The sequence below is a fragment of the Micromys minutus genome (genome assembly GCF_963924665.1).
Source record: "Micromys minutus genome assembly, chromosome: 19".
NCBI classification, from domain to species: domain Eukaryota; kingdom Metazoa; phylum Chordata; class Mammalia; order Rodentia; family Muridae; genus Micromys; species Micromys minutus.
In genome coordinates, this window is record NC_137954.1 from 743,440 (window position 1) to 756,556 (window position 13,117).

General features: G+C 36.1%; 1 protein-coding gene across 1 annotated transcript in view; it reads right to left on the reverse strand.

Annotated features, from left to right (window-relative positions):
* Positions 1-10,251: 10,251 nt before the first annotated feature.
* The window catches only part of COL5A2 (collagen type V alpha 2 chain), a gene marked incomplete at its 5' end in the record, with an annotated part of 75,978 nt that continues 73,112 nt past the window's right edge, over positions 10,252-13,117 (reverse strand). Inside the window, 2 exons of the mRNA XM_080932884.1 lie at positions 10,252-12,421; positions 12,725-12,964. Coding sequence (XP_080789010.1) covers positions 12,275-12,421; positions 12,725-12,964 — 387 coding nt within the window. The 3' untranslated portion in view covers positions 10,252-12,274. The remainder of the gene's footprint in view (positions 12,422-12,724; positions 12,965-13,117) is intronic.

The window sequence follows — 13,117 nt, forward strand, 5'->3', positions numbered from 1 at the left end:
TAGCTAATTAACAGCACACCTGTCTTCAAAGACATGGAAAAGGAAATTCTCAAATTCATCTGGAAAGGCAAAAGACCCAGAATAGAGTAAACTATTCTTAACAATAAAAGAACAGCTGGGGGAATCACCATCCCCGACCACAAGCTAAACTACAGAGCAATAGTGATAAAAACAACATGGTATTGGAACAGAAAACAACAGGTTGATCAACGGAATAGAATTGAAGACTAAGAATAAAAACATGCACTTCTGCACACTTGGTCTTTAAAAAGAAGCCAAATATATACAATGGAAAAGGGAAAACATCTTCAATAAATAGTGCTGATCTAACTGGATGCCTGTATATAGAAAAATAAAAATAGACCCATATTTGTCACCTTGCACAAATATCAAGCCCAAGTGAAAAAGGGCCTCAACATAGAACTAGATAGATCACTCAGTATAAAAATAAGAGAAAGTGATAAAGAGTTTTGAACTAATTGGCACAGGGGGAAATTACCTAAACAGAACTAATTCCAATGGCTCACATTCTCAGATCAAGAATTGATAAATGGGACCTCTTCAAACTGGCAAGCTTTTGTAAGGCAAAGGACATAGTCAATAGGACAAATCACCAAGCCACAGTGTGGAAAAAAAAATACTCACTAACCCCATATCTAATACTGGGATAATATATAAAGGACTCAAGAAGTTAACCAAAAAAAGAGAGAAGAAGAAGAAGAAGAAGAAGAAGAAGAAGAAGAAGAAGAAGAAGAAGAAGAAGAAGAAGAAGAAGAAGAAGAAGAAGAAGAAGAAGAAAAAGAAGAAGAAGAAGAAGAAGAAGAAGAAGAAGAAGAAGAAGAAGAAGAAGAAGAAGAAGAAGAAGAAGAAGAAGAAGAAGAAGAAAAAGAAGAAGAAAATGCTATTCCTCAGAAAATTGGAAATAGTACTTCCTGAAGACCCAGTTATTCTACATCTGGGCATATACCCCAGAGAAGCTCCAACATACATTAAGACACATGCACCACAATGCTCATAGCAGGCCTATTTATAATAGTCAGAAGCTGGAAAGAACCCAGATGTCCTTCAGTAGATGAATGGATACAAAAATTGTGGTATATTTACACAATGGAGTACTACTCAGCTATCAGAAACAATGACTTTATGAAATTCTTAAGAAAATGGATGCGTCTAAAGAATATTATCCTGAGTGAGATAACCCAGTCACAAAAGAACAGACATAATATACTTTTGATTATTTCTTGCTGTCTACTCCTCTTGGGTGTATCTGCTTCATTTTGTTCTAGAGCTTTTAGCTGTGCAGTCAAGTTGCTGATGTAAGCTCTCTCCAGTTTCTTTTTGGAAGCACTTATGGATATGAGTTCTCTCAGTACTGCTTTCATTGCTTACCATAGGTTTGGGTATGTTGTGTTTTCGTTTTCATTAAATTTTAGAAAATCCTTAATTTCTTTCTTTATTTCTTCTTTGACCCTGCTATCATTTAACAGAGTGCTGTTTAGTTTCCATGTTTATGTGGGCTTTTTGTTGTGTTTGTTGTTGTTAAAGACCAGCCGTAGTCCATGGTGATCTGAGAGGATGCATGGGAGTTTTTCAATCTTCTTATATCGATTGAGGCTCATTCTGTATCCAATTATGTGTTCAATTTTCAAGAAGGTGCCATGGGTTGCTGAGAAGAGGGTGTATTCTTTTACTTTAGGATGATATATTCTGTAGATATCGATTAGTTCCCGTTGGTTCTTTGGCTCTTCTAGTTTTACAGTGTCCTTGTTCAGTTTCTGTTTCCATGATCTGTCCATTGGTGAGAGTGGGGAATTAAAGTCTCCCACTATTATTGTGTGGGGTGAAATGTATTTTTTGAGTTTTAGTAGGGTTTCTTTTATGAATGTGGGTGCTTTTGTATTTGGAACATATATGTTAAGGATTGAGAGTTCCGCTTGACAGATTTCCCCTGTAATGATTAAAAAGTGTACTTCTTTATCTTTATTGATAACTTTTGGTTGGAAATTTACTTTATTCGATATTAGAATATCTACTCCAGCTTTCTTCCTGGGGATGTTTGCTTGGAAGTTATTTTCCCAACCTTTTACTCTGAGAGATTATCTGTCTTTGTCTGTGGGATGAGTTTCCTGTATGCAGCAAATTGCTGGATTTTGTTTATAAATCCAGTCTGATAGCCTATGTCTCTTTATTGGGGAGTTGAGAGACCATTTATGTTAATAGATATCAAGGAATAGTGGTATCTGTTATCTGCTATTATTGATTTTGTAGGTTGAGTTGTGTCTGTGTCTCTTTCTTCTTTTGGTTTTGTTGCTTAGGAGTTTTCTTGTTTTTACTAGGATGTAGTTCCCCTCATTGTATTGGGTTTTCCACCTATATAATTCGTTGTAGTGATGGGTGTGTGGTCAGATATTGTGTAAATTTAGGTATGTCTTGAAATATCTTCATCTTTCCATCTATGGTGATTGATAGTTTTGCTGGGTACAGCAGCTTGGGCTGGCACTTGTGCTCTCTTAGGGTCTGCATGATGTCTGTCCAGGCTCTTCTAGCTTTTATAGTCTCTGTTGAGAAATCGGGTGTGATTCTGCTTGGTCTGCCTTTATATGTTACCTGACCTTTTTCCCTTACTGATTTTAGTATTATTTCTTTGCTTTGGGCACTTGGTGTTTTGACTATTATGTGTCAGGAGGAATTTCTTTTCTGGTCCAACCTATTTTGAGTTCTGAAGGCTTATTTTATGCTCGTGATCATCTCATTCTTAAGGGTAGGGAAGTTTTCTTCTACAATTTTGTTGAAAATATTTACTGTGCCTCTTAGTTGATATTCTTCTCCCTCTTCTATTCCTATTATCCTTAGGTTTGGTCTTCTCATTGTGTCCTGGATCTTCTGGACACTTTGGGTTAGGAGCTTTTTGGTTTTTGCATCTTCTCTGGCTCTTTTGTCTATGTTGACAATGTTGTCTTCTGCCCCCGAGATTCTCTCTTCCATTTCTTGTAGTTTATTGGAAATGCTTACTTCTGTGGCTCCTGATTTCTTTTTTAAGTGTTCTACCTCTAGGGTTATCTCTTTTAGTGTTTTCTTAATTGTGTCAATTTCCATTTTAAATTTCTTCTTCCATTCCTTCATCTCTTTGGTTCTGTTTTCCTCTAGTTCTTTGAGTTCTTTGTGTTGCCTGGTTGTCTTGGTTTCCTTGGGATATGCTCTTTCACTTTTCTCTGGCCATCTTGTTGTCAGTGATATGTTCTTTCCTTTCTCTTGTACCTGGTCTGTATCCCTGGATCTCCACTGGTTCAGGTGGTGGATGGTCTGAGCCCTGTTCTGCGCCCCCAAAGCCACCAGGTGGGAACAGATGTTCCAATTCTGGGTTCCTGGTCTCTGGATCAGGCAGGGCAGGGGCACGCTTTTTGTATGCTGCTGGATGGGAACAGAGGTCCCAATGCTGGTCCCTGGATCAGGTAGGGCAGGGGCACACTTTCTGTGTGCACTCACTAGAGATCTCTCTGCCTCCTGGCTGCTCGGATCTCCTACTTACCAGGCCTTAACATTTGCGAACTGCTGGTCCAGGTGGCAGATGGGCCAAGCCTTCCCCTCTTATTTTTTTAAATAAAGTTGTAAGAGATAGAAAAAAAAAAAGAAGAAGAAGAAGGGCAGTTTGTATCTTTGTCAATTTGATGTAATCTTGTTGTGTAGAGGGTTTGTGGATTGAGAGTTGAACATATAAACCTGTATGAAAAGCTATCAGACTGTAGAGTTATATTTATGTGGGTAGAGTAACACTCCGGGACGGAGACAGAGAACAAGCAGTAGAAAACCGCCAGGGAAGGGAGTTGCGTAGACAAGTTCTGACCAGGTACCAGAGGAGCAAAAGGCTACAAACTAAAATTGGGCCTGAGGAGTGAGACCTCAGGGCCCATAAAAAGATAAACAAGTTGTGGGCCCACCCCCAGACTGATAAGGTACAACACCCATTTATTTTTTTTAATATTTACTGCAATATCACTGAAATTCCACTGTACACCAATCTGAAAGGCTAATATCAGGTGACAACAATGTTGGAAAGGAGGTAGCAGAAGAAGTATACTCCTCCATTGTTGGTAGAATTGCAAACTGGTACAACACACTCTTGAAATCAATTTAGAAGTTCCTCAGAAAATTGGGACTAGATATACCTAATGACCCAGCAATACCAACAGTTGAGAATATAATCAAAAGATGCCCCACCTGCTCCAGGGGCATGTGTTCCATCCACTATGTTCATAGTGGCCTTTGGCCTTATTTGTGATAGCCAGAGATGGCAACACCCAGATGTCTCAGGGCAGACTAATGGATACAGAAAATATGGTTTATTTACACAATGGAATACTATACAGTCATTAAACTACGCTGTTGAGTAGGCAAGAAAGTGTCTGTTTATGTGATAAACTGCCTGCTGCGAGCCTGCTGATCTGAGGATTCTAAGACACAGAAGTTCACAGATTTACCAGAAGGTAAGCTTTGAAAGATGCACAAAATTTGAGACTTCTATACCAGAAAATTTTAATTTGTGTATCTCTATATTTCCACAATTGACAATACTAATATAAATAGTAGACAGCTTTCTCCTCCTTACCCTCACCAGCATTTGTTGCTCTCTTGCAGATAGCCATTTTAACTGGAATAAAATGTAAACTCAATGCAGTTTTAATTACACAGAATAGTGGATTTTACATTGGCAGATTCACCCAGGTGTACAACTATTAACATTTTTCCCCAGTCCATCTCTTCAGTCATCTCTCCTCTCCACAAATCCTCTTCCACTTTTCTAATAGTCTTTCCTCTTGTATATTCAGGTGTTTTTTTTTTTTTTTTTTAACTTTTATACAGGAAGAAAAACAGGAACTTCTTATGTTACAGAGACTGACTTATTTTACATAACACAGTATCTAGTCCCTTCCATTTTCCTGATAATGACAATTTTTTCTTTTTGCAGCTGAATGATATGCCATTTCTCTGAGTCTGTATAATGTGTGTATGTGTGTGGCCTGTGTTTTCTTTATCCACTCATTAGTAGACAGGCACCTAGACTGACACCATATCTTAGAGAGTGAGATGAATACAGCTATGTTGATTCAGATTCCCTTTGGGATTTACTCAAAGTGGTAGCTCTATTTTCAGTACATGGTCACATTGACAATACTAATGTAAGTCTCCAAGAATAGTGGATTTTAGCACATTCTCCTTACCCTCATCAGCATTTGTTGTTTTCTTTACGTTATACATTTTTATTGTGATGAAATAAAATCTCAATGCAATTTTAACTTGCATTTTCCTAATACCTAAAGATACTATTCTTTTTTATTAATCATTAGCTACCTGTACAAGATCTTGTGAGAATTGTGTAGATAATCTGCCCCCTTATCTATTGTATTTTGCCTGTCTTGTTTTGGTGTTGTTTTTCTAAGTTCTTTGAATATGCTGGATGGTAAGCCTCTGATGGAAAAGTAGGTAGCAAATATTTTCTTTTCTGTCTCTTCACTTCATTAATTAATTCTTTACTGTACACCTTTTTATTTGATGAAATCTAATTTGTTGATTCTTTACTTTCAGAGGCAATGGAGTTATATTCATGAAGCCACTGCATGAATCTACATCTTGAAGTATTTTCCTTATGTTTTCTTCTTTTGGCTTCAATATTTTAGATCTTTCATTAAGGTCTTGAGAATAATTTATGTACAGGGTGAAATATGGGGATTTAGCTCTAGTGTTCCATATGGATATACTATTTTCCAAGCATCAATGGTTGGGTAACTCTTTTTCATAAGTACTTTTTATTCCTTAGTTAAAATTTATATATCTATGACTGTGTAGGATTATTTTTTTCTTCCTTTGCTCTAGTTCATTGGTCAATGGCTTGCTTTTATGCTGGTCCCATTTATTACTAGAACTCTGGAGTATATCTTGAAATCAAATATTGGGAACTTCCAATAATGTTCTTGGTACTTAGGACATCTTTGTCCATCATAGGTCTTTTGTGCTTGCAAGCACATTTTAGTATACTGTTTGAGCTATGTGAAGAATGCCATTTAAATTTGAAGGTGATTACATAAACTTCTAGATTGCTCATTTTAGTATTGGCTTTTCCCAAATACTAAATCTGCTGATCCGAGAACATGGAATGCCTTTTCATCTTCTAGTGTCTTCCCCAGTTTCTTTCCCAAAGTTCTGTAACATTCACTGTAGAAACCTTCCACCACCACCTCAGCAAGATATGATGACTAATCTCACTGTCAGCTTAAGTGTAGTTAGAATAACCTAGGAGCTGTGCTCATTAATATGTCTGTGTGAGTGTTTTTTAAAAGGTTTTAGAATAGAAAGTGAAACCTGAATGAAACCTGCATCCTTCTATGGGATGAAGCCCGGGAATAAATGAAAATGAGAAATCGAGCTGAGCACAGAATTCATCTCTCTGCTTTTTAACTATAGACATAATGTGACAAGACACTCATATTTCTGTTGCCATGCTATCTCCATTATGATGGAGTGCATCCAGTAATGTAAGCCAATATAAAACCTTCTTTCAGTGACCTGTTTTTGTCAATTATCTTTTAACTACAATGAGAAAACACAGGCTTGTGCCAATTTTTTTTTTTTTTTTTTTGCTGAGAGTAGATTAATTTCCTTATTTCGCAGCAGGTTGGTTAGTGGGGTATGGAAAATCTATTGTGTATGTATCCTGACTGTGTCGTGAGCCACTTGACTGAATTTATCAGTTTAAAAGACCTAAAAGTCTTCAGTCTACTTATATAAATAAACCCAAGTAACTATAGCTATCTGAATTGAAAATTCTTTAAAAAATGAGGTGTGCCTCCAAATGGTAAATGCCAAGTAATAAACTCAAGCTAGTTTTGATATGATAAATTCTAGCCAGTTTTATAAATTTATTCTATTTTTCCCATGACAATTAACATATATATATATATATATATATATATATATATATATATATATATATATATATATAAAATATTTGGTAGTGCTAGTTTCTCACCTTAATTCATTATTTTCTTCCCTATTTTTCATTACAAGGAGGTTGAGCATGAATTTGTCTCATATCATGTTTTAAGGAACTCATGATGACTGGATTTATCAGTTAATCTAGAAAAAAAATATATTTTTCAAGTATTAATTTCCCTTGGAGTAAATAAGTTATCATCATTAGTTTTATTTTCTGTAGCTCAGTCTAACATTTCTGTTTTGTTTATTTAACTCCTAAAAATAATTTGTATGACAATATCACCAATGATAAAAATAATTTCTTCTATTGTACATTCTGTATACTAAAACCAATATAACCATTAATAATGATATATGCATAAATAATACATAAATCAAGGATGAATATTCCCTGTGTATTTTTTGTACTCATATAGTATTATGATGTTATCATTCATTCAATCAACATGTGTTGATTTAGCAAAAATATCAAGAAAATTTATGTTTATCTGTTAATGTTTCCCTTTTTTTGTAACAAGTCTGTAGAAAAGAGTCCTTCAAACTCTGCTCTACTCTTTGGTCCTGTAGTTCTTCCCATGAGTATTTTGCTCCCCCTTAAAAGGACTAAAGCAACCACATTCTGGTTTTTTTTCTTCTTGAGCTTCATATGGTCTGGGGATCCATCCCATATATAGCCACCAAACCCACTCACACTGTTGCTGATGCCAAGAAGTGCTAGCTGACAGGAGCCTGATATAGATGTTTCTGAAGAGGCTTTGACAGAGCCTTACTAAGACAGATGAAGATACAGCTAACCATCAAATTGAGCATGGGGACCTCAATGAAGGAGTTAGAGAAAGGACTGAAGGAGCTGAGTGGGTTTGCAACACCATAGGAAGAGCAACCAGGCCCCCAGAGCTCCAAGAGAATAAACCAACAACCAAAGACAAAGGGGCCCATGGCTCCAGCTGCATATGTAGTGGAGGATAAAATTATCTGAAATTAATTGAAGGAGAAGCCCTTGGTTCTCTGAAGACTTTCCCCCAATGTAAGTGAATGCCAGGGTGGTGAGGTAGGAGTGGGTGGGTAGAGTGGGAGCATCTTCACAAAATGGAGGGGAAGAGGCTGAATGGGGGAGGGAGGAAAATTACTTTAAAATGTAAATACATAACATATTCAATTTAATAACAACAACAAAAATATTGTCTTCTGCAATATTGTCAGCAGCTAGGAAAATGACTCACAAAGGAAGATTAAAAGTTCCTGGGGGGGGGGGGTCCTTTGTGTTGGCATAGCCATTTTGATTTTTAAAAGAAAGAAAATCACATGACTGGCATGTCCCATGTTCTACACATTGTGGCTTGGGGACTCTAATGCTACTGTTAGTTTTTTTTCTCCAAAATCAATGTTTTATTTTTTTTAATGACTCTTGAAGAATTTATAATTTCAAAAAGAATATAAAGCCTTTTGAAATATGGTAGGATAGTATTTCAAAAGTATGATAGTTCCAAACATTGCTTATATTTTGGGTTTCTGTTTTTTGTGGGGTTTTGTTGTTGTTGTTGTTGTTGGTGGTGGTGGTGGTGGTGGTGTTTTCTTTCTTTCTTTCTTTTTCTTTCTTTCTTTCTTTCTTTCTTTCTTTCTCTCTTTTTCTTTTGTATTTTCTTACTTAACCTGGGCTAAGTAGTTTTTTTCTCAACTTGACTCACTTGAGTCACTTCAAAGAAAAAAATCTTAATTGAGACATCTCCACAGTATAGGCCTGTAGGCAGATCACTAGGCTATTTTCTTGGTTAACGACTGATGTGCGAGAGCCCAGCCTTTGGTGAGTGGGCTATCACTGGCAGTCAGAGCAAGCCATGAGGAAAAAGTCAGTACTCCACCATGGCTTCTGTATCAGCTCCTGCCTTCAGGTTCCTGCCCTACTTTGGTTCTGGACCTAACTTTCTTTGATAATGGAATATAATGAGAAAGTGTAAGCAAATTAAACCCCTTCCTCCCCAAGTTAATTTTTGTCAAAGTTTTGTATCACACTAATCAAAACCCTAAGTATAGAGAAGGACTAAAGGAGCTGAAGGGGCCTTATATGGCATTAATGGAAAGGAGGCCCTTAGTCTTATGGAGGCTTGATAATACAGTGTAGAGAAATGCTAGGAGTGGTGAGGTAGGAGTTAGGGGGGCACCCTCATAGAAACAGTATAAGGGGAGAGGGAATAGGGTGTTTGCAGAGGGGAACTGGGAAAGAGAAAAAAAAACCACATAGAGGTCTTTATTGCTGTGTATTTCCATTAAAAAATAAAATATAAACTAACTAAAACAGGTCTATGATATCATATTCAGAGAGAGGAAGATGTTTGTAATTTTAAAAAATTAATAAAATTAATTTTAATTAGAAAAATTGCAATAAAAAGCCAGATTTATCAAATTACATAATGAACATGTGATATTTCAGCATCATTCTTGATTTCTTTGCCATTCTTGCCTCTTTTTAACTGCATTTAAACTAATTTGCAAGAGTATTTCTTTCTATTTTAATAAAGTGATACCATTGTCCTCTGAGATGTACATTGATTAGCTTTTGATCATCTAGCATCTGCGCTACCTCTAGGTCATGCAGGTAAAGAAACCCACCACTATGCAGAGAGCTGTGTACCTAGAACACAGAATGAGATTTGAGGCTTTGCTCTAATGTCAGGGATCCTAGAAGCATCCTTGACATTTAGGTCAGAGCTGGTATTTCTGGGAGTAAAAACTATTAGTATTTTCATTTACTGGAAATAATCAGGTTTCTGGACAGCCCACATGAACCTGTACAACTTATACAAGTTGGACATAAAGAAAATGTACAAATATTCAAGATATAGAGCTCAAATTAGAAAAAAATGAAGCCATGAAACAGACATTGAAAAATAAAACTCTGATATTGTTCAGGCTAATTTCATATTTGATACATATTGAGGCATATTTTATTATTAGTTCATTCAACTATGAATTTTTCCATTTCTTTTCCTATTTGCCAATCACTAGCCTGAGTTTTCTCTTTTTCTTCCTTTTTGTTTATTGAATATTTTATGTATTTACATTTCAAATGTTGTCCCATTTTTCCCCTCTTCCATCCCCATCTCCCTGCTTCTATGAAGATGCTCCCACTCCCACCCACCCACCCATTCCCAACTCAATGCCCTGGCATTTTCCCTACACTTGGGAAATGAGCCTTCACAGGACTAAGAGTTTTTCCTCTGATTGATGCTAGCCAATGCCATCTTCTGTTACATATGCTGCTCGAGCCATGGGTCCCTCCATCTGTACTCATTGGCTGGTGGTTTAGTGCCTGGGAGCTCTGGATGGTTGATATTGTTGTTCTTCTTGTGGAGTTGTAAACTCCTTCAGCTCCTTCAGTCCTTTCTCTAATTCCTCCATTAGGGTTTCCATGCTCAGTTTGATGGTTATTTGCAAGCAACAAAATATGGGAGAAAATACAGGGACAGAGTGGAGCAGGGACTCAAGGAATGGTCATCCAGAAACTGCCCCACATGGGGATTCATCCCATATGCAGTCATAAAACCCAGTCACTATTGCTGATGCCAAAAAGTACTTTCTGACAGGAGAGTGATATGAAGAGCTTGAGTTTTCTAAGGCATAAACTGTCTTCATTGATGTCAACATGCCTTTACAGGTGATATCACAAATAGGTTTCTTTTGTAAGACAATTCAGACACAATGATAGGTACTTAATACACCTTCTATTAAATTGTGAACAAAAACTACCAGGAGATCTTTGTTTTCACTATTGGAAACTAAAAGGATCTAATATGTTAAACAATTCAACAAACTGAAAATGACTGACATTACAGAAGCATGCATTTAATTCAATGCTTTGCCGAGATACATAATCAAAGTTGTATGTGTGTTTATGTAGCTTGTCCTTTGGGATGGCCCAGATTATTTATTTTTAAGTAAGAAACAACAATGGAACAAACAACTGAAAGTAAGAAAAATATCTTGAGACACAAGGGGACCTATGTGTCCTGGGTTAAGACACATGCAAGTATTACACAACATTCTAAATATAGTATAAGAGGAACAGTAAAAGGACCCTGGAATGATGATCTGTCTCTCAGAAATGGGATGTTTAACAGTTCTGTGTTTACAAATGGCATTGATGAAACAATTTTTATTCTTAAAGAATTTTATAGAAAGAATTTTAGCACCATCATTAAAAGAAAAGTAATGATATTTTTAGCCCTGCCTATCTCCAGTCTTGGAATAACAACAGGAGCATAGCACCTTTCAACACCTAAAGAATAAACAAGATCAGGAAATCCATCCTAGTTTGTAGAGATGAGGTAGCTTATGCTAAACAATGTGGGATCATATGTTCTAATTTTACATGAATTATCATTATAGCTCTGAACTTTTAGATCTTTTCTTTATAATATGCTTTGGGAAAAAGAGACTGTACCTATAGGAATGTCTCAACATTTATTACTGGGCATGTGTGTTAGAAAATTGTGTGGGTAATTTGTTTTTTTTTTTTTTTTCATCCAATATCTTCTTACATAACATAGCACAAAAATAACTTCTATCTGTATTTAAAAATTACAAAAAAAGGAAAATGTTATTATTAAATTTGAATGAAGAAAAATCTAACTGTATAAGTCTTTGCAAAACAAATTATAAAGCTAAAGCAATTTCATAAATTTTTTCCTCCTAAAAGTCAATGACTGTGTTATTTGAAGAAATCATTTAAGACAGTGGAAAAGTGATATATTATATTCACTCAAAATTTTTCTATAATGGTAGTATAATATTAAGACATACATGGGGTGTTCATTTGTCACTGGTGATCTCACAATAAGAGGATACAGGGGGCATTACTCTACTTTTCAGACTGCAACCAAGAAAAATCAACATGTCCTGAGTCTTTACATACCCCATCATGTAAGCTACCTGCCAGGAAGAAGAATTTCTGCATAAATACTAAGCAACTTATTCATTACGATGAAATAAATTGATGAAAACATATTTATTTTTTAATCAGTTTACTTTTTGTAAAGGTGGTCATTGTCTTTGATTGTTTTAATCTAAACTGCCACATTGAAAAAAAATTAAGTCAATTAAACTTGAAGATTGTAAGCAAAATAAATATTCTGAAGGATAAGGTGGTCAGGCACTTCAGATCGTATGTACAAAGCTGATGCAGGACCAGCCATTACTTCAAGAGTCTCAGGATGAACTTCAAACAGTCACAGTTCTTGTGGTGGTCTTGATGGTAGTGCTCATTGTCGATACCTCTGTACTTCTGTTACATGAAACAAACTGGCCCGATTTCAAGGCCAAATTCCTGGTCTGCATTGCCAATATCCACAGGACCGATGTCTATGATGGGCAAGCGGGCCACATTCTGCGTTCTGTATTCAAAGATAGTTTTGCCTACATCTCCATTTCGTTTCTGGAATTTAAGAGAACAATGGATAAATTATACATGTGTGTGTGTGTGTGTGTGTGTGTGTGTGTGTGTGTATAATCTCCAAGAAGTTTACACAGGAGTATCCCCACCCTAGTAACCTTTTTAAATTCAAAAGCAGTGATATAGATAGCCCTGGTAATTATGAACCAATGTGTATGGCAGAAAGGAGAAATGCAAATTAGTGAGTCTCTATTGTAGACGCTTAAAGCTTATGATAGAAAGCAAGTCAGAAACTTGCTAAAGAATAAGAGGGAGCTACGGAAAAGCAGTCTAAAAAGCACTTACAGAACAGGTATCTTGAAGAACTGTGTATCTGAATCTGATGTTTCCTTCTCCTTTTATTTCTAAGTCATTTGACCCTTTAAGAACCACAGCTTTCTTGAGGTTTTTAGCTTGATCATCCATATATCCAACAGTATTCTTACAGATGTAAGTAAGGTTCTGGGAGGCTTCTTTTGATAACAGGCGCAGAAAGGTCATCTGAGTAATAGCTGTATTAGGAGACTGGTAATCTCCATATGTGAACTGGGGAAATGAAAGAAATCCATGAAATATGACATACTAAAGGGATTTATAACAATTAATGAAGAGATGACAGGTCGATGCCAGGTAAATCAATAGATAGATGATTAACAGACTATAAATAAATTACTTTTGAAGATTATTTCCTTACAACCT